The 26,246-nt window shown below is 37.9% G+C and overlaps 1 protein-coding gene across 2 annotated transcripts in view; it reads left to right on the top strand.

Annotated features, from left to right (window-relative positions):
- Positions 1–26,246, top strand: part of PARP8 (poly(ADP-ribose) polymerase family member 8) — a gene marked incomplete at both ends in the record, with an annotated part of 109,212 nt that overhangs the window by 26,754 nt on the left and 56,212 nt on the right. For both annotated transcript variants that reach the window (XM_079548490.1, XM_079548489.1), the window contains one exon: positions 24,350–24,387. In XM_079548490.1, the coding sequence (XP_079404616.1) occupies positions 24,350–24,387 (38 nt within the window). The remainder of the gene's footprint in view (positions 1–24,349; positions 24,388–26,246) is intronic.

Below are 26,246 nucleotides of genomic sequence, written 5' to 3'. Positions count from 1 at the left end.
TTGCCTTGTAGATGACAGTTGCTAGTTCTGTGCCATAATGTAAATGGAAGAAAGAAGGGGAATATTAATTTATTAAAGAAGTTTGTGTACTCTCTAATGAGGCGTATGCATCTCATCCCCTTTAGTGCTTTTGAGTAAATACTCTATAATAATAAGTATAGCTCAGGGAGAATTTTAATTGTAAAGTGCAATTTTCAGCTGAAGTTTGTTTTTCTCTCCCACCAAGGGGCAAAAAAAAAATGTCCCTGGTGGAAGTGGTGCTGGGAACCATTTTAGGAGGCTGAATAAACAGGAGGGAAAGTGTTTCACAGCGTATGTGAAACTTGCTTTGTAATATATATTGTTTCTCTGCTGTGTGTTAAGAACTTGGGGAGGACTGGTCCTAGTTGCACATCAGTTTTTATTATGTTCAGAGAATACTCACTGAAAGTTACTGGGGCATTGGAACATGATGCTCTTCAAGGTCCCTACCAACCCAAGCCATTCTATACTTTTATCACACTTATTTCACTGCTTAGTCTCTTACTATTTACCTGTGGATTTCTGTGTGAGTTTGAGAAGATCATCTTGATGCCTCTTACCAGTGAACAGGAGTTTCATAAGGAGACTCACTGCTGAGTCTTCTGATTGTCACTATCAGGTCTCTGTCCTGCTAGGCATGAAAATAATTGGAAAGTCTGGGTCCGTCATCTGTGCTACACACATGGGTAAACCTACATTAATGTCAGAAAAGTCACACTGTCCTCTCCGTTATGTATTTGCAAAGCCCTGGTGTGGACATTCCCTCCAAGCTTATATGCAGGATCTCACATCCAAATCATGAGTTTTAATCACATTTTGTTGTCTGTTTTTGTGTGTCTGTGGTATGAAATCATAAAACTGTGATTGACATGAGACTGTAGATTTGCTTGTTTAGGCATTCTCTTAATATATATCTGTGAAGGGCGCAGGGGACAGAGCTCTTTCTTGAGATATCAGATGTTAATGTTGTACAAGTAATTAATTCAAGCTGTTCATAATTAAGCTCAGTTAGTGGTTTTTCTTAATAAATGAACTGATTGTAGAAGTTTGCAAACAGCTCAGCTTAGATACTGGCCTCATATTATTTCCTTATTGTATTATTGGCAAGGAAACCGCAAAACAAACGAGCATTGCTGTTCCCTGTGACCCCTGAGCCGTTCCTGCATTCTTTGTACTTGTGTCATCTGGCAGCTCAATGGGCAAAGCAGCCACAGAGCGAACTCCTTCCTACAACTTGAGACATTTTGTACGTTGGCTATCATGGAGCCAATGCTTCTGTTTTCCCTCTGGAGTTTCTCTTATTATCTCTTTGCAATGAAATGTGTGTTTAGTTGGTTGGGTACTTGCCATTAGCGGTAGACCAAGTCTGTGAGGTTCTGCTACTGCATTAAATATGGGATATTTACCCTGTTCAGACCACAGAAGACATGAAGTTCCTCAGCTACAATTTTGAAGGTGATCTGAGGCCATATAAAAAATTTTACTTGGAAGATATTCAGCATTTTTATTGAAAACTCATCTGTAGGAAATATATTCTTCATGTTGAATTTTTTGTTTAGTAAAGACATGATTTTTGGTGTTTACAATAAATAATGAAGAATTTTTAAACCATTTGTGTTTAACATAATGAATTGTAGCCCTTTCAGAACTCTCTGTGGACCAAGAAAGTAGAAATGGATGTGAAGAAGAGGAAAAAATGCAGAGGATAATTTAGATGGAGGCAAATTAGAACTGAACTTAGTGTTACATATATATTGGTCAAAGGAGAGTGCACCCCCTCTGATAAATGAGGAACGAGAACTAGTTTCAACAGAGACAGCTGAGGTACTCAGTAAGTTCTTTGCCTCAGTATTCACTGGCAGTCAGTCAGGCTTACCATGCATCTCATGTCTCTGAACCTCTAGGCAGTGGTCAAGGGAGCAAAATTGCTCCTACTGTAAGAAGAGAACTAGTCTGAGACCAGCCTTATGAGACTGAATGTGGACAAGTGAGATCACGTGCATGCCAGGGTCCTGAAAGAACTATCTGATGTAGTTGCCGAACCACTCTACATCATATTTAAAAATTCATGGTTGTCAGGCAAAGTACCTGGGGACCAGAGAAAGGAAAACATCACTCCAGCTTTTAAGAAATAGAGATCTGGAGAACTACAGGCCTGTGTGCCTGACCACTGTGCCTGGGAAGATCATAGAGCAGATTTTCCTGGAAGCTGTTTTAAGGTACATGCAAGATATGGAGATGGTCTGAGACAGCTGGAATGGCTTGACCAGTGGGAGAACATTGCCTGGCCAGTCTTGTGGCCTTCTATGTTGTAGTGATGACATTGGTAGACAAAAAAAGTTGTGTGATCAGTGGTGCAGTCTAGTTGGAGGCTAGTGATGTTCCCAGTGGTAAGTAGTGGGTCTGGTCTTTATGAATATTAATAAAAACTTTGCTTAGCTTTCCAGTGAACCTGTAGACTTCTACTTCCATGGGCAACAATGTTCTGCTAGTGTTATTTTTCTTTTTTCTTTTTTTTTTATATATATTTTTTTGAAATATAGATTTTAGAAACTGTTATAATAAATGCAACCAGATTTGTGTGAGTGTGTGTGTGTGTGTGTGTGCTGAAAAATAGTATCATACACATTTTTCTCTCATAAATGTTCCTGAATTATTGTTACATAGATAGGGATAGTGAGATAGGGAAGCAAGTTGTCATGTGTTATGAATAACGTTTTTTCAGGTTGTTTAGCCTTAACAATTAGATGAAGTGAGATTGTGGAGAATAAGAGTTATTCCTTTCTGCTGGTAGTGTTAGAGCCTTGTGTCTCCTGGCATACCTCTGCTGATATTCTTCTCAAACAGCCAAGGGTTGCAGTTTATCCAAACAAGATGATTTGGTCTGGGGAAATGGGAGGAGGTTGTTTTTATTTGTTTGTTTTGTGTTTTTGTCGGCTTATTTTAAATAAAAATCTCTGAGACATCTGTAGAGTTGTTTCCGTACTTGTCATTGACTTTCTTCTATTTTTATTCCAGTGCCTTTATTTCCTTTCCATTTCTCACATTGATCACTGTGAAATACGAGTATAGAGATTTCTGCCTGATTCTGACCTCAGCATACCTAAATGAAGTGCTGAGGGTGAAAAGTTTATCTGGCTGTGAAGAAGTTAGCATGCTATCATGGGAAGTACAAGAAGTCATTTAGATCAGCCTGAAATCAAGGGAAAGAGAAATAAACCATCCCCTGTTCCTGTTTGTGTTATGTTATGGGTGCTAACGACTTGAGATCAGCATTTGCAGGTCTTTCATGTTTTGCCTAAGGGCTTTGTTCTGACCTGTGCTTAATGAAGTATAATACAATGCCTTGAAAGGCAGATGAATCTTTAGCCCTGTAAATAATTCTTGTATTCTTCACTTATATATTGCTTTGGAGGTTCACTTCTAAGGAAAGATTTGATAAGCCTGAAGATATCTTAAATGAATTATGAGTACTCGTGACTAGGAATTTGGATCTTGATTGAAGATATTATTCTTGGATAATGGTCCTGTGAAACCTGGGCACTCTCATGGAGTGAGAAAGGAAAAATGTTCTCTCTTGTTTTGGCCGACGACGTTCTGTGTTCAGATGGTATTTCTGTAGCACAGATACAGATAGGGCCAGTATACAGCCCACATTTATGACCATAAGCTTACACAGGAAATGTACTATGTTGCTACTCCATTCCTAATCTTGGTAGATATGTTTACAGTATTTTCTTCACCGAGCTCAATATAAAGTTGTAGTTCCTACCAGATTTTCTTGGCCTAGCCCCTGCATATGTCAAGATTTCAGAAGTGAAAAGGTTCCCCAGGAGAAATAACTGCATATGTATGACAGCTGTCAGCTCTTTGACTGTCTGCATGAGCAGGTTTCAAGGAAACTATCTTGTGTTTGAGTTCAAAAGGCAGTGAGTAGAAAACCCCAGTGCTTCATAGCTCTGTTTTGGTATTTTCTTTTTCTTCACCGTATGGTACAAGTGTTAGTGAAACTGTGTGGTGTTACCCACCCCTGGATCTGAGATAAAAAGTGTCTGGGTTAATGTCCTTATTCTCATGTTGGGAAATCGGATAAATAAATCTACAGATGTTTATTTGGGACTGGCTTGATCAATGAAAAGTGATAGTAGACATCTTCAGATCTGCTCTCAGATGAACTGCTGTTGGTTTGAGGTTTTCATACTCACAGGTGACTGATTATTCTTCCTGTGCCTCTAGGGAGGCTCACACTAATGCTCTGTGAAAGCACAATGCTTTTGAGTGTAGCTGTGGTTGCTTGTGAGAACTTTTGTCCATGTCTGATAGCACCTGTCCTTCTTTGTGTGAGTAAACTTTGATCTTTTCCCCTTTATAAATGTACTATCAAAGATTGCACTATTTCAGATAAAGATCTATGAAGCAAGTCAAATATTTGTTATTGGGCAGGTTAAATTGGGCACCTGCATTTTTTAACTGGCTGAGTATGTGCCTGGTGCTATGCAGTGTTTAAACCTGCAAATTTTCTAGATAAATAAGTTTGTCTAGAAAATAGGAAAAGAACATGGGAAGAAATCCCTCTTGTCACAGGCAACCCTGTAGTGTAATGGCTTTTACAACACAGCAAAATGTTAAACAAAATGATCTTAGCAAGAGACACCTAAGTTTCAACTAACACACACTGATATTTCACTGGAAACAGAATCACCTTCTGTCTTAAGCTAAGAACAATGCAGCTCTTTATTTACTTTTATTTACGACACGTAGGGGCTGTCAAGACAACCTGTGTTTCATTTTTCTCATGTATGTAGAGTGTTCCTTGGACTCTTTCCCCATGCAGAAACATTTTCTCTCAGTTTTCCCACATTACTAATCTCAGTAGCAATGCTTTTTCTCCTTCACTGATGTGACCAAAGTGTGCTGACTTCTCTCTAATGTAGGTTCAGTCTCTTCCCTTCTTAGCAGACAGGGAGGCACATGAAGATAAAGGGAAGCGTGGATATCCATAAAGGGAAGTGTTTATATCCAGTGCCTGGGAGGCAGAAGGGCTCTTCAGCTGGCAGAAGACATGTGGGTCGGGAACCCTGTCTCCCTGCTGGAAGTATTTAACGCAGTGTCAGGTACCAGAGAGCAGAAGGTGCCTACTTCTACTTGCTACTTCATCAGATCTTTCTGATCCTGATTGAGACTAGTTCCTCCAAACCTACTTCTCAAAAAAACCTTCTCATTTTCTCTCAGCCCCCTAGAGTTTTGTTACCAACATTCCAAGATGCATTCAGTGCTGTTGCTGGGAAAGACTCAGTACGCCCATCTGCTGAGAAACCGTGAGTCAGCTTACTCAAGGGACGGAGGAGGCAAGGAAATCTCTTTTTTATTATGTCTTCCCACGCTTCCTGGTATTTCTGTTTCAGGCACACTGACTCCGGAAGCCGCGGACTATGTTTTGCCCACCTTCTGATTATGTGAAAATTGTTCTGCTCATATGAAGATGCCGGGATCACCTCCTTCTCCTAATACAAGGTGTCAATATCTGAGATGCCTTTCTCCATCTATAACAAAAAGAGGACGTTATCATCTTTTAAATGTATTGCAACAGAGGTGCTGGGACAGGAGGCTGAAAGCCTTTGCTGATGTCAGCAGAGTTTGAATACAGCTGTGTTATAGGGATCTTACAGGTTATGTTTAATCAGAGAGGCTAATGTTTAGCATCTAACAGTTTGGGATAAATCTATTTAAATTCATAGGAATTGGGGTCCTTACTTAATTAAAGCATAACTACACTGACAGCACTAAGAAATGAATAAGTTATGTTCTTGCAAATGTTGCACCATTTATTTTGAGCATTTAATACAATAAAAAAAATCACTTTTACGTCTGTATTCAGGTCTAATTCTGAGTGCAAGCATAAGAGCACTGAAATGATTTGAACATATTAAGCATCTTGATAAAAGTGATTACAGGAGGGGCAAATAGCCATGTTCAGTTGCTGAAAAAATCTTGTGCTTCATTTCTATTTTGTGATAGAATTTAGAACTGCTACAATAGTTACAGAAATAAAGAAATAGAATTGTTTCAGCTCTGTTCTTACACCCACAGATGTTCTTTAGTGTGGAAAATGAGTCATCAAGAAAAGATATTTTTACTTTGCAACAGACATTAGAGAAATGTTGATCTTCAAACAAAGCATGTATCAATTGATTTGCCAGTCGAAAGGTTTGACCTTGCTTGCATTTCCTTATACAAATCTTTCTTTGAAACTGAGAAGTCATAGCCAGAAGTGACCAACTTCAGCTGCCCAGAATTGTACGTAGTTCTCCCTTTGATAGTTTTATGACATGACTTCTGTGAGAGATCTGGTGAGTTGTCTGAATCTCTGAGTTTGGAAGAATGTGGGGCAAAACATTAGCAGAGGTTGATTGTCCTGGACTCTTCTGACATCATGGCAGCAAGGTGTGGCTGCTGGCATAGAGCTCATTTGCCATTTCTGCTTCTGCAGGTTCAGGTTGGGTATTAAGAAAAATTTCTTTGCAGAAAGATTTGAAACTGTCTGTTCAGGGAAGTGGTGGAATCACCATCCCTGCAGATTTTCAAGGAAAGGACAGACATCACACTGAATGACATGGTTTAGTGATATTGGGGTGATGAGTTGATGGTTGTACTGGATGATCTTAGTGGTCTTTCCAACCTTAATGATTCTATGATTCTGTGCTCTGCTGGATGCAGCCATGGATGTTTGTTTCTTTATGAGGTGAGACTTTGACATAGCTTCACAAAGTTTAGTTTTAGTAGAGTCTCCTGTTACAGGTAAAAATCAAAATAAGAACTGATTTGAAACCTATCCTTTTGGTTTGAGAACACTACCAACCAGGAATGGAGAATTACTGCTGTTTACCATCTGAGAATGCAGCCATTAATTTATTTTTAGTTTGTATCTTATTTAGAATTATAAAGCCTCATTTTAATGTGTAATAAGCATAAACTTTTCATCTGTAGTTTTAAAGCATTTTGCAGAGAGGAACAGGAAGCATTATCCTCAAAGCCACATAAAGGATTTTGTTTGTCACCAGGTCCAAAGCTCAGAATTCATCATTTTTACTTGACCACACCTTTGTCATTATCAACTTTTGAAAGATGCTGATGTCTAAACTCAATATAAAGGTGCAAATCTACAACCACAAGCTGATGTTCATCACTCCAGACTTGTTTCAGGCAAGATAACAATGTTTTTAGTTAGCTTATTTCCCCAGTCAAAATGCAGAGCTTTTATTAGAGATTCTATAGCATTAACATGTCTGTTATTGAGTCTGTCAGTATTTACTCTGATATCACAAATTTGCACAGATAGAACATCTGGAAAACTTTCTGCATTGTTCCATTATAATTGACCCTCGCGAGTTTGTGAGCTGTGAGGATTCTTCTTAGGATATCTTTAACCATACTTTAACCATACTTGAATATAGTTCTTCCTATACAGAAATCAGACAAGGCGTTTACAATTATTTATGCAAATCCTGCATGGAGATGGTATCTGCTAGGAGCTGCTGACCGTGGTTGCATGCCAGAAGGAGGCTGTCACAGCTCCATGTACTCCAGTCCAGCTGGTATTGAGGCTGAGCATGTATTCACAGACTGAGCATTCACACTTAGCCTGGCAGTACATATGGCCTAATCCTGTCCCCCTCTGGCAGATCAGAATGAAGGTCTGTTAGTGGGAAGTGCCTATGCTGTGGGTCCTCCAGTCTCTGAACACAGGTGAACTTAGAGGCCCTGTGTCCCTGGTCCCTTCTCTAGTTTCTGCACTCAGTCCCTGGCACATACACAGAGCAGAGTGCCTCATTCAGGGAAAGAGCTAGAAATAGTTCCCTGAGCAGACAGACCAGCACACTCTGACCAAGGCCAAGGGCAGGGCTAGGAAAGCATACTGCCCAGCAGAACTAATATTTTCTTTTTTCCTTCTGTTCTTCCATGCATATTCCCCCAAACCACCTTTTCCCACTTTTTGTCCTTCCTCTAAACAACCCATCATAAATACTGGGTACTTCCAAACTTCACTTTCCCAACATCCCATAATGTGTTGTAGGTCTCCTGACCGTACCCCTTCTGTAAGGTGCTGTGAGGAGCTTCCCCCTTTGGTCCCATGTTGGATGCCATTCTCAACCTATTGGACTGATGGCTCCCTTGGGGCTCCCTTGCTCTGACCACACTGCAGGGATCCCTCTGCCTGCCTTCGTGCTCCTCTGCTCCAGCATGTATTTGACAATGTTGGTCTCGGCGGTAACTCCAGTAAAGTGTATAGGGTCCCAGTTTTCCTTACAGTTGTGTAAAATGTTCATCTGCCAATTCCAGAGGCTTGCTTCTGCTGGCAGATCCAGCTAAAGGCCTTGTCATCACAGGCACCCATCATATCTAAATGCCGTGGAGATCTCTCTCAGCTGCTGCATTCTACTGAGTCATCGGGTTCTTTCCTGAGGGCTTTATCTGGCTATTAATAAACTGACTTGTATTACTTTCACTTGTGCCTAGGCAGACATGAACTTCTTGAACTCTTTTCCTGCCTATTTTAATTAAATACAGTTTGAGAGCAAACTGATTGAAATAATCCTTTTTCTCCTTTTTTTTCCCCCCTATATATCTAAGCCTCTTAATGGGTTGTAAAACAAAGAGCCACTTGACTTTTATCTCTCATAATGGATGCTTACCTGATGAAACCTCTGCTTGCCTGATTCTGTGTGTAGTTTTTTAAATTCATAGCAGCAATTCTCCTCCTATGGAAATGAATGTATGAATGTGAGAATTCCATTGTTTCTACTGGCGTATTAATTTAGAAATGTAATCACAACACTTTCATATTCCTATCATCTTTTCAATTCCACACATTCCTTGAATTAAAACATCCTTGCCTTCAAACATCTCTTTCCCTGACATCTCCTGTGAAAAAGGGGCTGGCAGGTTGTTTTCAGTTCTTAAAGAACTGAAGGTTCCTTTTTTATGCCTGTGGATTTGAAGGAAGAGGCTGTAAAAGGAGGAACAAGCAACCTTTGGCTTAGAATTTTGTTTTTCTGATGGTGTAAGAGGTCAGCAAGGAGACTGCATGGCCCTGAAAATAATAGGCTCCTAAACTAAACAGTTCACATTCCTAGACTTATCATTGCCCGAATGAGCTGTTGGCTTTTGTTTTTTGTTCTTTTTTTTTGTTTGGTTGTTTTTGTTTTATTGGTTGTTGTTTGTAGATTAAGGCTATAGGTTCTGCTTGCACAAATACCATAATGAAATCAAATATAGCTTTCTGGAAATACATTGTATAAGTTGCTGATGCCTATGTTTGCTTACTTTGTTAGACATTTATAGTATGCTACTTCACTTCCGCTTCTTTCCTGATCTAATAAAGTAAATATAGTATCTCAAGTGAAATTAGCTTCATTTCACACTTAACAGTTGATCCAGCATCCTGCTGGATCTTCTTTTTATTTTTAAAACAAATCTCATGAACAAAAAGCAGTTATTTCTGTACAATTTCATTTATTTCTAATTATCATTTTTTGAGGCAAGTAGTTTTGATGTTAGGAAGATGTAGAGCGCATTACACTGATGTTCATTAGGTTAGAATGACATGGTGAATTCACAGAAGGTGAGGTATAACAAATTGCTTAAGAGATTGAATTTGAATTATAGTGATTTCTTATTAAAGCTAAGATTCATTAGTGCTGTGAAGTATATTGTGTGAGAGCAGTTTTATTTCCCAAGTTTAAATTAGAATAGCACTGAGCTGGTATTTCAAATGATCTGTAGTGCAAAGAAGGTTTTTAAAAATATAACATTGAAAAGGAGAGAAGTCAATCAGTGTGAAAAACTCGTAGCCTGCAGAGGACAGCAGTTTTGCTGGTGTTGAAAAACTTTATGAGAAAGGATGGCCTGCCAGCTAGTGCATGTGTACAGAAGATCTCTTGATACCTATCCCTGACTATCTTTGTGAGCAGAAACATTTTGGTGTCCTTCATGTATGTTTCCTGCCTATAAAACAAAAAAAGTATCAATTGCTTTCCCACCAGAGCTTCATCCTAGCACTTTTGGTGGCAGTCCCCCACTGCAGATGACCAGAGAGAGCAGTAAGTGTGCCTACTGGTGGTCCAGCAAAGAGAGAAACTGGGGGAAGGAGGGGAGAAAGGCTTATTTCTATTTTCTCCAGCTGACAGTGTATTTTGCTGCTGAATAATACAGGAATTGAATTAGTCAGTGTTTAGTCATGTTTTTTCTTTGTCTTAAAAAACCAAGAGCTTGAAATTTGTTTACCTTGCTAGCTGTGGTGATCTTGTTAAATGCTGTTAGTTAGTACTTGATCTGATTATGTCATGTAGGTAGCTGTTAGGTTAGATTTTCTTTTATGCATCAAAGGCCCTATTCTGCAAGGTGCTAAGTAGCTTCTGTTTCCACAGACTTCTCACAGGAGCTGGGAACACAGCATGTCTTGGGAGGTGGTAGGTCCTCCTGAAACTGGATTGCATGCAGTCTAATGCAATTTAAAAACATGATGAAGCTTTTCAAATGCTTTGATTAATACATCATGAACTCTCCCACAGTAATAATTTCAGCGCTTTAATATATCACTGAAAGTATTTCATTAAGTAGTAAAATAGTGCTATATTTTTCAGACCCTCTGCTATACACGTCCTGATGTGAAAGGAGACTGTTATTTTCCCCTTAATTTCTCTGGTGCAAATAAGTGCTACAGCTTTACTGTTCCATTTCACCCCAGGCAATAATTTTGAACAGTTATCCCACTTCTCTTGGGCTTAATGACGCTATCAGATGATGGAAAGTGAGTGACCTTTCAAAATGGAGTGAACCATAATCACTCTGCCTCTGGCCTTCTAGTTTGCTGTAGCACCTGATGAGGCAGTAGAAGATATTTATTGATCTAGGTACTCGTATGACTCACATCACTGATGTGTCTGGTGATAAACAATTGTATAAGCAGGCGAACAGTTTGACCCACATCTGCGGATAAATGTTTAGAGGGAATTTTTTTGAGCATATTAAAATGCAGTGTAGCCAAACACCTGGGGACCTGCATCTGTGTGACTCAAGGAAAGCTCCAACCCTCAAACTAAGAAAATACACCCAAGTGTTCATATTTACGTTGTTTTATGTCTTTATTCTTTGAATGATAAACAGTTCACTTACCAGTGCTGTGTTTGTCTTATATCATGACATGCGCAGGAAGACACTTCGAAAATTTGTGAAACTGGCCCAAATTTTAAGATGTACATGTCTGAATAAGACTTCTGTTTCTCTATATTTAGGTGCCTGAGAATAGTGGCTTCAGTAAGCAGGGTGACACACATTTGCAGCTGCATTGCTGCTTCCATTGCTGCTTTCTCTGCAGCCTAGTGCTCTGCTAGCTGTGCAGTTCTTCAAGGCACTGCAGAGCATGTTAGCAAAGCATCAAGAAGGGAGGCATTTTTCTTTGATCTTTTTTCTTTTAATAGGTTAAATTTTGCTGTTCATGTGATATTTTGTGATAATTTTCATCAATATTTATATTTCTGCCTTTATTAAGGTGCAATTCAGATTAAGAGTTCTGCATTAGTGAAAGACTTACTGGTGGTTTAGTCTTACATTAGCAGAAGACTGAAGTTTCCTGACCGTGGTTATTCTTCATTCTTTAGTCTTAGTGGAAGTACTTCACACACTGACTGCTTACAGACTTTTTAACTCACAGATTGTTTCCAGTCTTCAGCAGACTTTCCAGATTCTGATGGCAGTGGAGTATGCTAAACGGTACAAACAGACCAGGGAGTAAAGAAGGGATGAAGTCGATACATTTTCTCTGTGCTTTTGTTTTGTTTTGTTTTGTTTTGTTTTGTTTTACTGTAGATTAGCTGATGAAGAAGATGGAGATGAAGGGTAAACTATTTTGAAGTTTGTGAGAGTTTTGCTTATTGAATTTCATAGGGCCAAGACTGTTGTCTGTATGAGAAAAGTGTGTAGCAATTTTGAGAACCTTCACCTGAGTCATATTTTATCAAATTTTTATCAATTTCTCAAACAATTTTACTGTCAGGCCTTGTAGAAAGTGTCTAGTAGCCAACTCCCTGAATTTATCAACTCTTTGTATACCTAATTAGATATTGAATTATCTAAAATAGTAGATATATACTGATGAGATTTTGAAGGGAACATAAATAGCTCTGCATGAATTTTATTGCTTAATTATTTTTTAAATGTAGACTTGTTTTCAAAACTGCAAATGATTCCCACTGATTTCTGTTAGTGAAGTAGAGGTTTAGCACGTGTGAGAGGCAAACCAGTGTGTGAACACTTTGCAGTTACTGATCACCTTTTAAGAACGTGTGCACTTTTCTTTCTCACAGGCGTGTGGCAAATCACAGCAACAGCACTGAGAACAGACCAGCCTCTTCCTTTGCAAAAATACAGGGGCTTCCTAATCAGTATTTCACCTGACACGTAATTAGTTCTTGGAGATGATAAAGATCTAATTAAGACCAGGGGAGGGATTTTTTGAATTATATCTTTACAAATTAAAATAGTATTCGAAATCTACCTATGTGATGGTATAGTGCACTAAAATTTGATTATTCTTTTTTGTTTTGTAGTTTACTAGGCATCTTCTATAGGGATATCTGCCAGAGAATATTCATACGTGTTTGTGTATGGCATGAAATGTAATTTTATTAGAGTAGTCATGTGTCTAGAAGTGTTCTGTGACCCAAATACAGTATGTATATTTAGGAATTATTCCATATTAGATGTGCTGACACTAAATGATGAGTTGATGCACAAAAAAAAAAAAAAAAAAAAAAAAAGGTGCAATGTGCATTCTGTTGCATTGTCATGAAGAGTGCAAGTGAATTTCAAAAACAGCTAAAATCGTGATCCTTAGGCAGAAAAGCTGCTTCAGAACTTAGATGATGCTGCCTCTTCAAATGTATAAAAAATTCTCCATCTGAAATTCCCTGCTGCTGTTATTCCGCACACTACTGAAATACTGTACAGGCAGCATACTTTGATTTTTTTGTGTGTGAGTCACATTGAGAGTCATCAGTGTCATAGTCAACCTAGAACTTTGTTCTCAGAGCTACTCTTCAGAAGACAAGTAACTTTCTACTCATTCAGGGCTCTTTGAAACTAGCAGTGGGAAATGCATTGGTTAGTATCCTTGCCAGTACAAAATTGTTCCATAAATTTTAGTTAAGCTCTTTCTCCCGGCTGACTTTAAATGGCTATGTGATTAGCTTGCCACCACTTCCCCAGGAAACTAATTTACTGTTTAATGGGGTTCACCATTTCTGATTTATGTTTGAATTATACTTTTCTCTCTAATTTCACCCGAATATGGCTTGTCATTTTCCCTTGGGTAATCATATAAATATGATACTCATCTTCCTGTTTGCCTTCTGGAAAATATGTCTCAGTGACTATGGTATTTCCTACCACACTTGCTCATCGATTTGCCACAGTGTATACCTAGCTGTCTGAAACAATTCACATTTTATTCCTTGTCAACCTGTTCCACCTGTTTGGCAATTGTTTCTTGATGAATCCTGAGCCCCCTCCCATTTGCTGACATCTTTCTAATGCTCAGGACAACCTGTACTCAGTGTTATATTTGAAGGGTTATTTCACCTGTGTCCTCAAACTGTACCTGTCATAACTGAAAAGGAGAGGAAAAAAGGTTGTTTTTTCCCATTGTCATCTCATTGTGAATCCTCTGTTTTGTTTCCTGTTCATGAGTGCATACTCTTCATGAATGTGATATGGTGGCAGAGATGTCACAGACATCCTTGACCACTTGACCACTCCTGATTCATGTCGCTTCTGGCACCACTCTTGTTCTTGGGTCTATTAGTTAAGGATGCAAAGCCTGCCTCTGCCCATAACACATCCCTGTGGGTCTGTGGTACACAAATGCAATATTTCAGCAATACCGAAAAGTTTTGGGGAATTCGTTTGTGGGGAAACTAGAATATTTTTGATTCTGTCATGTATGACAAACAACTGCATATTATTATTGTGTTATCTCTTCCTTGCACAGTTGTTGTGGCTGTTGTGCGCCTCACTAGATAAACAAGCAAAATACTAACTGATTAGGGAGTGGTCTAAGAATGTTGCCTGTGACATTCCTCCTTTGCTGAATGTTGTATGTAGAGGAATGCAGCTGCTCTCCTTGCTAGGGGCACAGTGACATTAAACAATGAATATGTTGAGGGATTTACAGATGATTCATTTATGTATTTAATTATTATCAAGAAGCTGGATTATCTGTTAAAAAGGTTGGCTCTGACATGACTTCCTCACTTCTGTTGCTTGGCACATTGGTATGCTGTACTTCTTCAGTCTGCAGTTTACCCTGCTTCTCTGCCATGAGATCATAGTAAATTCTTTTCTTGTCCCTTTCTTTCTTGTTCTGGAAGATCTCAACACAGTGGCTTTGTAGAGGGGATGGAAAGGTTTCTTCTGTTCAGTTGATGTAAGTTGATAACTGAGTTAGTAGAAGTACAGGCAAAAGAATAAGTCTCAGAAAAGCCTTCCAAAAGAACAGTGTAGACCAAAACCTCAAGGCTTTGAGATAACTCCTAACTGATTCCAAAACACCATGTTGCTGCTTCTTACAGCAATGCCCCAAAAAGACAAGAAGTATGATGAAAGTGGAAAAATTTATTCTGCTGAGCAAAACTTATTTGAATTGGAAAAAGCACAACACTGAAAGTAAGGTGACCAAAGGCTATGATTTTATATGCTGAGTTTGATGTCCAAAGATTCTTTTGCATTCTGTATTCTGGGGAAGACTGAACTTGGTTGGAGAACTAATGGGGAGGACTGAGAGAGAGAATGCAAGCCAGTGGGACCAGTGGAGAGAAAGAGCACAAAGGATAGATTTAAAGAGATCAGTGTTAATCTGGTGATGGTCAGACAGGGTGACTGCAAGAGGACACCAGAGGCACTGCTTATGTATTCCTGGGTGCAATAATCCACTTCTTATGTAGTCCGATTGTGGACAATCTGACATTGAATACACAGTCATATTTTTGGGTAATTTTATGTAGAAAGCAAATCACGGAACCATAGAATTCTGAGAGTTGGAAAAGACCTCTGAGAGCTATCTAGTCCAATTCTCCTGCAATGAACAAGGACACCACAACTAGATCAGGTTGCCCAGGGCCTTATCCAGCCTCAAAGTGATACATGGCACATGCTTTTTTATCTTTTTCCAAGTGTCCTTGGTATTCTTCATGTTTGCTGAAGTGGTGACTAATCCCATAGATTATGCGTATTTACTAGAAGTTATGCATTTTTTCACTGGAAGCTTTGCACAAGGGAAATGGTTGAGCTGCTGTCTTTTGTGTCCTCTTTATTTAAATAACGTGCTAAATCAGGCAGCTCTTTATGAATAATGTTCACCATTTGATTCAGATATGCTTTGGTTGTATGAAAGGGTCAGCAGTATAATTATTCTTAGTGACAAATGCAAATATGTAGTAGTTTTGACTCAGGACCGCTTTTCCTCCCGGTTGTCAATAGATGAAAGCAGTGCCATCTTTTATATATTGACATTGCCTGTATCTCTTTGAAACAGTTTTCATTTGTCATCAAAAGAAATGGTAGATTTGCCTGGAATCTCTTATACGTGATCACACGTGCACATTCTCCAGAGGAAAAGATAACAGTCACTTGTTGTTCTCTCCCATATAACTGCAAATGTGCCGTAGGGAGATTTGATGCATAGGGGTGTTATGCACAAATCCAATTCTTTGCTATCAGCCTGGCTCTGTAATAGCAGCAAGACCAGATCTGCCTGATGCTGGGTTGTCAATTATTGGACGGCAGGGGATGTGAAAACTCAAGAAAGTAATGTGCTTCAGAAGGAGATTTAACATGGCCTGTGTATGTGAAAAAAAATTGCTGGCATGCACACATGCGCATTCAAAATGACTTAAAGAGTAATTAAAAAGTTGTTTAGAAGCCCAAAGGCATTTTTCTTATTTCAATCAGGAATCCAGAAAATGGCAGAGATTTAAAATGATTCACAGTCCAGTTGTATAGGAAGTTGCAAATGTGTAAAACAAACAAAAAATCAACAAAACTTGTAGCCTGTGAAATACAACTGGAAATTTTTAGCAAAATAATTTACTTCTTTATAGACATACCAGGAGTGTCAGTGGCCAGAAAATTTGTATTTTCAGTGCAACTTACCTGCAATCTCGTCATATTCTAAGAACTCTGTTGGACTTCAGTGGGATTTAATTCAAATTCCAAGTCCCCTTATATAAAAAGAAATAAATTTTATTATAATTAGAAGATTCTTCCATAGCTGGGTTAAGCGCAACAGAACATCACCTTTTATTTTTTATCTTATTTATGGATATTTAATCATCTTTTCTAGATAATAATGATGGATTTTAGTAACTGTTATTTTATTTAATGGTATCAGTTTTTACTTCACTTTTGTTTTAAAAAAATACGTAAACCTTCTGCTTATGTGACTTTGAACTTTATGTACTTTGACTTTATGTACTTTGTTGAATGAGTAAAATGCATGCATATTTACTTGTGTTTTTAAAAGCCTTATGCAAACTTTTATCTTCAGAAATATAGAGGTCACATGATTAAAACTTGCATGAGTCTTTCTGCTGTCCCATTTAAAGATGGGTGTAGCTTTGTTTTTAATATTTTATGCAACTGAATTTTTTTCACTTCTATTCATGTTTTTGTCCCATTTATCCATACATTTTAGAGGACCCATGAATGAAATACAGTACTCGTTGATCTCGTGTGTGCTAACAGCACTTACTTCACTCACAAATGTGATTTGCCATACATTAAAATACATTATATTATAAATGTGTGCTTATAGCTATATTTTTAAAGTTTCACATGTGTTTTTATTAAAGACACTGTAGTTGTTTAAATAACATACCAACAAGAACAACTAGAATGTTGCCATCATTTTCTGTTTATTTCTGAAAATTGGCATCAGTGGAACCATTCCTCTGCTTATAGTGTCCTGAGTGGGATGGGCTCTTTAATTAGCTTCAGCATGGAAGAGCAGGATTGTTTTTTGTTGTTGTTGTTTTGCTTGTTTGTTTTGCTTTTTTTTTTTTTTTTTTTAATTCACTTGCTCATAGTGGAAAAAAACTAACATCATTTACTTTGGCTGTGACAGTTAAATGTTGAGAGGGATTTTGCTTTGAGTTTCTTCGGTCTAGCCATAGGTCTACAGGCCTTTATCTGTAGGCCTAAGGATTACTATAGTTTTCATTTTACAGTTCCTTTTATTAAAAGGAGTAGTTAAATTTGTACTGATTTCAGCATAAAGCAAAATCATTGTATCCTATCTCTGATACTGGAAAGTCTGTCTTTTGGCAGAGTCCATTAAGCAGAAGAGATTTTTGATGCTGAAAATTACTGCTTGTGACTGCTGGGTCTCTTTTGCTCTTATTTGCGTGCTTGTCATCTTCATACAAATTGGAAGAAGAACTTGACATTGAATCCTTTTGCAGCACCTTTAACTTTTGGATTTTAATTCTCTTTAGAGAATTTGCCAATTCTAATAAGGCCAGCTATTTAAAAAAGAAGAAAAAAAAAAAAGAAAGAATTTTGTTTTTTCTTAAATATTCTAGATTCTCTCGGGCCAACCTAGTTTTTCAGTCAGTACCTGAATGCCTCATCTCAGACCAGTTCCTAGAAAAAAGAATTACATTTGTTTGTTTTAGAATTCATTTTGAACTGCTTTTCTTTCATTTGATCAAATAGAGTGGTCATAAGTAAAATTATGGGAAGAGTCCGACTTCAGGGTCAAATTGTGGTTTTATGTAAAGAAGGGTAACAAAGCTCATGTGTGGTCTGCAGCACAAGTCTTAAGAGGAGTGGCTGAGGGAGCTGGGATTGTTTAGTCTGGAGAAGAGGAGGCTCAGGTGAGGCCTTATCACTCCCTACAGTGACCTGAAAGAAGGTTGTAGCATTGTGGGTATTGTCCACTACAGGTAGTGGCCTTAAGTTGTGCCTGGGGAGGATCAGGTTGAATGTTAGAAAAATTTCTTCTCAGAAAGAGTGGTGTGCTATTGGAACAGGCTGCCCAGGGACATGGCAGTCACTGATGCTGGAGATGTTCAAGAAACATGTGGATGTGGTACTTAGGGAAATGGTTCATTGGGCATGGTTATGATGGGCTGGTGGTTGGACTAGATGGTCTTAGTAGTCTTTTCCAACCTTAGTGATTCTATGATTCTATTATTCTGTAAGTAGAAAAGAAGGCTAAAGGGCACAAAAGAAATAGAAATCCACAGAAAGATTTGGAAGCATTTTCAAAGATTAGGAAATGAAGCAAGATGAGAATGGAAATATTTTTTTTATAGGTAGTGGACATTTGTGAAATGTTGTTCTTCTGTTACATGTCATGTGTAGATACTGATGATAAGTTAAAAAAAAAAAAAAAAAAAAAAGAGTACTTATAGCCAGAAATTGGTAAAAAATTACAATTTCTGTTGTATCTATTCAGTTGGACTTTGTTCATCTTCCTTCCTATTGCTTCATCCAGAGTGGAAAGTGAAAACATCACATTTGTGTCATGATGAATTTTCACAAATATTATATAGGATCTCAAACCAAAATTTTCACCAGTACGATTTTATTTTTCTTGAAAGTATTTCACTAACCTTTCTTTCAGCTTGCTAACTTGTTCAGAAGGCACATAATCAATCCCAAAGCAGAATTTAATATTCCGTATTTGTTCATAACTTACTCTGCTGAGTCTTAGTATTGCTTTGCTTGTACAGAGCTTTGTGCATCCTCTTCTTCCATTACTTCACTGATGAACTAGATTGTGGATTTTGACCATCAAATGAAAAGTAACCTATGAGTTCTGTAGCTCTCGATGCATAAAGATGAAGAAAGTCTTATTTACTCTTCTTACACTTTGTTATAGATTGGCTTTAGATTATCATAAGTTCCACATGCCAAAAAATCTTGTTTCTGCAAGCTTGTTAGCCGCACATGGAGCTCTGGCTCTAGTAGAAAGAGCTAAAACTGGAATAGAAACTACATCACAATTTCCACACTTAATAAGGCAGTAAGTCAGCTGTTGCCATGGGACAGAGATGGTTGAATTGTCAGAACTGTTCCATAGGCATAAATCTTAGACTTGTACCAGATGCTGTGAAAAGCAGTTGGAAATTCAGCTTGAAGGATTTCTTTCCTAGAGAGAAACTGCAGGTGGCATAAAGTAGAGATAAAGTGAATGTGATGGGAAGATACGTCATACACTTCTGCTACGGTGTCACTATTGTGCCTTCAGGATGCATGTCTGACCGTATGGTTTATGCCATGATAGGTAATAAACACAGTTCGCGGCATGGAAAACAATCCTATAAATCCTATAAATTGATTTAGAGAGATACAGCTTGGCAAAATGACGGGTACAAGTTTCTCAGGAAACCTTTATTTTCAAAAAACCTTGCTGTCTCCAGATTTTTTATTTTTTTGTACTAATCCTCTAGAAACAAGACCACTGTTATACGTAAGGGAATAAATGGGTGCAGTACCTTTCGCTTTTCTGCCTGTTGCAGTTTACATGATTCTGTTTTATTTATTTATTTATTTTCTTTGCTCAGGATCTTACATTTTTGTGTATTGTATTCCTGGTAGCATGTTCAGTTTGGGCCCCAAAACACATGTCTTACACACAACTCCTGTGCAGGAGTGTGGTTCACTGTCTCAAAAATCTTGCTTGGTTGGGACAACTGCAGGCAATTTAGGCCTACCTTTCTCAGATCCAAGTGCTAGAGGCTGGTACTTATGTCTGCATATACTTCTTCTGCTCACTAAGTAACGTGGGTTTGGATCCTGCCTCTGGAAATGGCTCTGTGAATCTGCAAAGACCGTCCTGTTTAACTTTTGGAAATTATAGTAATAATAAATGTGGGTGAATGTGCTTGTTCTGTATCAAAATGGGGCAGACATATGAAAAACAGCAATTATGTTTTGGCTCTTAATCTAAGTTATGACTTAATTCATGAAGGCAGATAGATTTTTGCAGGACAGTCTCTCTGAATAAGGAGCAGATACGGTTAAAACACATTACAAAACGCTTGCAAGAAGTGCTTTGTGAATAGAATTGTTTCTAAGGCTGTAGCACTGACTGTTCATATTATTTCAAGCAGTAAGAAGTTTACATTAAAATCTCAAGGGAAACATGACATCTCTCACTAATTTCATATGGTGCTTTACTGTTTGTTAAATAACAAAAATCTTACAAGACCATTTATAGACTGAAGGTTGTTCTGAGCTTATAGGGTGAGAAATACATGTTCTGTGGGATGCCCTCCGGAGAGGGTCTGAGCTCAATAAAGCAGAAATAAAATGATCATTGAGGCTTTGTTTACAGCGAAGTTTGACTGTGCTCATGAAGCAATAGAAGCAATAGAATGAAACTAGCAAAGGTGATGGCTGGCTGGTTTGAATGTGTTTATGGGAATGGGCATAAATTATAGTGCTATAAGCTGTATTTATAGCAATGTAACTGTATAGGGTTGTACAGAGGAGCTGCTTTCCAAAAGAAAAAATCACATCCCTCACTGAAATAATCATGTTTTACTTCTGTGCAGTGTGGAGACCAGACCTAAATTCATTCCAGTTGCATTTCTGAGTACTTAAACAAGAGAACTGCTTCAGTGCAGCCTTTCTTTGGCTCTGAAAGGATTTAACGCTGAGAGGTGTGAACATCTGTGCCTTCACTGAAGTCTGTGATTTTTGAAGGTGCTTTAAGCTATCAGTATCTTGTGTTTCTGTTTTGGTTCCAAATCTTATTAAATAACTCAATGGGAAAATGTTTCAGTGCTGCGGGACTGGAACCTCTTAAGAGACCTCTGTTAGCTTGCTGTAGCTGTGTTTCTGACAGCTCAGGTGGACATTTGGTAAGAAGCATTTTATCCTTACTGTAGAAAATGTACCCAAATGTGATCTCATATATGGCAGTCACAGAGGCAGTTTGGAACAGAAAAACAAGTTGTGCTCTGTTCAATAGTTGTGGCTTTTTTTTCCATAGCCCGAACAAAACTAACATAGGCCTACCCAAGCAAAGCACTTCCTCTCTTTGGCAGCTCCAGCAAGCAATTTTTTCTCTCCAAGTAGGATTTCAGGTTTGTGCAAGTGGAGTGACCTATCTGAAAGGCTGTACTTATGGGAGATCTTTCTGATGTGATACTTCTCAACATACAGTGACTTGGGACATTGAAGCTCTCACAGCACAGGGACATCAATGTGCACTGAAAACCAAAATTTAAATAGAAGACAATTTTATACATCCTCCCGCCATTGTTAATTTTTTTAATTTTTTTTTATTTTTTAGAATGGAGAGGCTAACATTGTGATCAGGTTAAACACACCCAACACAGGAAATAAAAAAATGCTGAATTGAGGACTAAGCTATATTTATTCAGTTCCCAATCAAAATCAGTACTATTTCTAATAAAAGCTGCTGTTTTATCTAATTGGAAGTGAATATTCCATTTTCAAGTATTTTGCTCTTTAGGCTTTGGTTCATGTCTCCTTAAAAATCTCTACTTTGAGGTGGCAGTCTTAACAGATGCTATTATTACTCCCAACATGTTATGATTTTGAGTTGGCAGTTAAACTTTCTGTTAATGCTTTTCAAGTTGAAATGACATCATATATTGGTGCAAAATTTTATCTGTGTTAGGATTCTTTATTTAGATTTACAGAAAAAACAAACAAACAAACAAACAAAAAAACCTTCATATAATTTCTACCTTTCCCCTTCCTGGTAATATTCACCACAGTGCTGAGACCACTATGGGAATTTATTGGTCTCTGTACTGGACCCTGAATTTGCTTATAGTCATTGCAAGAGGTGGTTTGAAGTTATTTCTAACCTGCATCTTCATAAATCTTTAAATTTACTTCTATCTTTCAAATATTTTTCCCAGAAGGGTGTTTTTTCATGAGTTTCCATTTAATGTGACCACAGCTGCTGCTGTCACAGCTCCTGTATGAAGAAGAAGGAAGAGAAACACAATTTTACAGGGTTTCTGCACATAGGAGCATAGAGTAACTCACAAGGGGAGCAGCTTGTGCAGGCTATCTGGTCTACTCTCTGTTCAAAGAAGGACCAAGTTGAAAGTACCATCTGTCTTCACGGTTAAGTTAAGTAGCAGAGGGCCCTATCAAATCAGGTTTTGAATATCTTCACTGAAGAGAGTTCTGTAACTACTTGAGCCCCTGTTCCTCTCTTCAACATAGTTTATTTATTTATTTTTTATTTATTTGTCTATTTATTTATTTATTTAATGTAAGTACATGGAATTTCCTTGCTTTGCTTCAGGTTTTAAAATGGATTGAGAAGATTTTTTGTTTGAACATGAGCTATTTGCTTGTTTCTAGAAAGATTTTTCTTTTCTTTGTGATGGAAGCCTACACTTGAACATCATTCTGTTTGACATCAGTCAAACAAACCCATACAAAGCCGACAGCAAAGAGGTACGCAAGCTGCCAGTCTAAAAGAGTGAGGCTGAAGTACTGCTTTGGGTAAAGGTCATGGCTGCAAATGCAGTTTCTCAAAGATATTTTTACTACGAACAGACTCTTCATTAACTTATTGCTGTTTTTGTTGGTTTTGTGCTTTGTGTTTTGTTGTTGTGGTCATTTGTACCAGAGGACAAAACTCTCCACAAATGACTGTACTGGGATTTGTAATATTCCCTTATTTTGAAATATTTCTCCTCTTAAAATAATGGCATTTAATGCCATGAGAGATTAACTACGTTTCAATATCCCCTAGTCCTTAGGGAAAATGCTCTAAGATGGTGAGTTACAGATGATTCCTACCCAAATATCTAGAAAAGAGCTAAAAGAGAAAAGTCACAACATGTTAGCTTTACGCAATGATGGGATTTAATCCTGGAATGACTGCAGCGTCAAGAGTTGTGTGGCTAAATCTGTTGTCAGCTATAATAAACACTCTTTCTGCTTCCACATATGTGAATATGTGCAGCTGTTGAAGAAACAGGCATCTCTGCTTCTTAGTCAAACAACACATAAAACGAATTATGTTAGAAAAGATTATGTGCAAAAACAGGTGACGGAGCTGTTTTGTAATAGATTGATTTACGGAAGAAAGTATGAGATCTATATTTTTTTGTATTGATTACCTCCTACCATCATTGAATTTTGAAAGTAGAACTCATTTAGCTGAAGTCCTTGAGAGAGAGAGAAAAATCATATATGAATTTATTTTATAGTCTACATGGGAGTTGTATTCATGTAATTGAAAAAGATGCACTGAATCTGTTTTCAACAATGCACAATGCACAGTAAAAATTATTAAGAGAACTGTGCCATTCTGTCTTTGTCTGTCTCCTTAATTCACTACAGACATGAACATGCATCATGAATTATTTAAATGTGTACGTTGATACATACAATTTATAGAATTTAGAGATGGGAAGAATATGAATTATACAGCAGAAAGCTTTCAGCATATTGTAGAATTGATTTTTTTTTTTTTTTAATTTAAATGAAGATGTACATTAACCTTAAAAAAAAAGAAAAAAATCAAAGGGGCAGTGAATTTAGTGAGCCTTATGGAAGGCACACATGGACCTAGGTAAGAGATGAGAACAGTCTCTGTGTATCTGTTTTCTGGAGAAACAGATTCAAATAATCTATGTGTGGTGAAGACACTAATGTGACTGAAGCTCTTTTAAATTTGAGTTGAACTCAGCTTGACAGAGAGATATAGGTGTCAAATAGGATTGCCACAAGTCTTATAAATGTGGTGTTTTGTTGAGAGGAAGGAGCCTAAGCAATACAGAGCCTGCTACAGTTCTCTTACTGAGTGTAACAGAAGTGTAAAGAGGTACCCTGATGCACAAAAGGCTTCAGGCTGGGCTTTGAGTAAAGCTCACAAACAACTGCAGAGAAAGCTGGGCTTTTCTATATATGGTGTTCACAGAGCAACTTTTTATTTACTTGTTTATTTAGGCAAACACATATGGTGAAATGTCACTCTGAAGTAAAAATAATACAGTCTTAATATTCTTTTTAAGAAGGTTGAAATCAGGATGTGCCAGTTCAGCAGAGTAAACTTTTAGAATGGGCATGACATTTTTTCTTAGCTGAGCACTTCAAAAGCCATCATAATAGCTGTTAGCTTCTGTTCTGGAAACCATCGGGATTCTATAAATAAACATAGGATAACAGAGGAGCAGGAAAAAAAATCTTACCTCAGCAGTTATTGTAATTATTAATTCTGTTGTTTCTTTCTCCTTTTTTTTTTTTTTTTTTTTTTTTTTTTTTACAGTGTATCCTATTCAGTGCACGTCTCTGAGGACTACCCAGGTACAGTGCAACATTCTTGTTCATGACATATGTATATGTGTTATTATAACTTACAGTATTCATATGAGAATATTTGAAAGAGTGTTAATGTGTTCCAGGTGCATCCTTGGGCTAATCACTTCCCGTTAGTTAGATAATTTTCACAGTCATTTCTCCTTTTCAGGCATCATTTATCAACTGGGTCAGGGTGAGAAAACCTGGTTCACAGGTTCCCTGAGACCAGAGCGTGTGATGCTTCTTGTGTTTGGAGCCAACACTGATAGAGGAGCGAGAAAGTGCCCGACTCTTCTTTGGCATGGTAGATAAAGCTTGATCCTTCAGGAGGCTGAGCAGTCTGGCATGGGGCCAGCAAAGCACTTCAGTGTATTAAACCTTAATGAGACTACTCATGTTCTTAAAGTTAAGCCTGCGAACTGTGCACTGATGCTTCTCAGAGTCTGCTGGAGCCAAGGGCTTATGTGTGGGTATGTCTTTGGTAATGTAAGCTTGCAAAGCTGTTCCCAGCTGCTCGGTCCTGCATCTCTGCTTTACCCTGAGCTGAGCTGGCAAAAGAGTTTGTGTAACCATGTGGCCAGCCTAGACAGGTGAATCACCTGTATAAAACGCAGCTGGCCAAGAGTAGAAGCTGATTGGCAGCTTAATTATTTCCACGATTTCCTTCACAGACAGCCTGCACAGCTACTTTATAGGTAGATTCTCATGGCAGATAATCTACAGAAGCAGCAATTGAAGAGTGAAGCAGGGATGAGGGCAGACAGGCACTGTGCAAGTAGTGGTCCACAGTAATAAGTGCAAGATTGCATCACGTTGTGTATTTTGTACCTGGGAGTATTTAATAACGTTAATACTATGAATGGTATGAAAGCCTGTGTCCTTTTTTGATTATTTTCCATAAAATCTCTGTAATATGCCTAAAAAGAACATTTCTTTTTTCTTTTATCTCTGAAGTAGCAATGTCTTCATCTTCTTCAGTGTTAATCAGCAGCAAACTATGCCTGTTCAAAACACCAGTGTTTGAAGCAGAGGCAGAGAGAAATTACTGTCAGTAGTGATGATAAATACAACAGATTTTGTGTAAGAACACTCATAACCTTTATGAGAGATAATCTTTTCTTTTCACTAGTAACAACTGGAGGAAAAACTGCTACAAATGATGATCTGTTCAGCAGGTGGTGCAGAAAGTTAGATTCATAAATTACACAGTCATGTTCATAAATTAATTGGTCACTTGATTGCTCTGACAATGAAAAGAGACAAATAGTTAATGTTAATGGTTAGTTTTGTTAAGGAATTGATTTATTCATTTCAGTGATTAGGCTGTTTTGAGGTTGCAGAACTTTATTCCTAGGAATTGCTAAACTAAATGACATTCCAGAGCACTGAACCAGCAATTGCTCCCATGGCAAATGAGATTTAATCTCCTGGCAAGCTCTTCTGTTTGACAGACCTCAAACCTCCCTTACCGGATGCTGCTTGCAGTATGCCCCAGTGGTCTACAGGTCTGAATTAGTTTGGCCCTAAAACCTAATAAATATTCTTTACCATTGCCCCCTATATATTAGTGCCAACTGGAATTTGTCCATTTTACACTATAGTTAACTTGGTGAGGAGGACATGAACACTGTGCATGTTTATTGATTGAAATCTAACCTTTCAACCCTTGGGAAGAGCTGATTTTATTTCTATCTCAAGCTTTTGCGATACGTATACCTGCTCTACGATGAAGAGGTGCTTAGTGAATTAGGAATAATAATGACACTTCGCTGTTTTCCAGCTTTGATCCTAAAAATAGGCAATGTGATTTGGTAAGCCAGATTCTCTTCTCTTTGTATTAAATCTTTAAGTTAACATTACAGCTG

The sequence above is a fragment of the Tetrao urogallus genome (assembly GCF_951394365.1).
Source record: "Tetrao urogallus genome assembly, chromosome: Z".
Taxonomy (NCBI): Eukaryota; Metazoa; Chordata; class Aves; order Galliformes; family Phasianidae; genus Tetrao; species Tetrao urogallus.
Note: the sequence above shows the minus strand (reverse complement) of the source record. Positions and strands in the feature narration are given on the sequence as shown.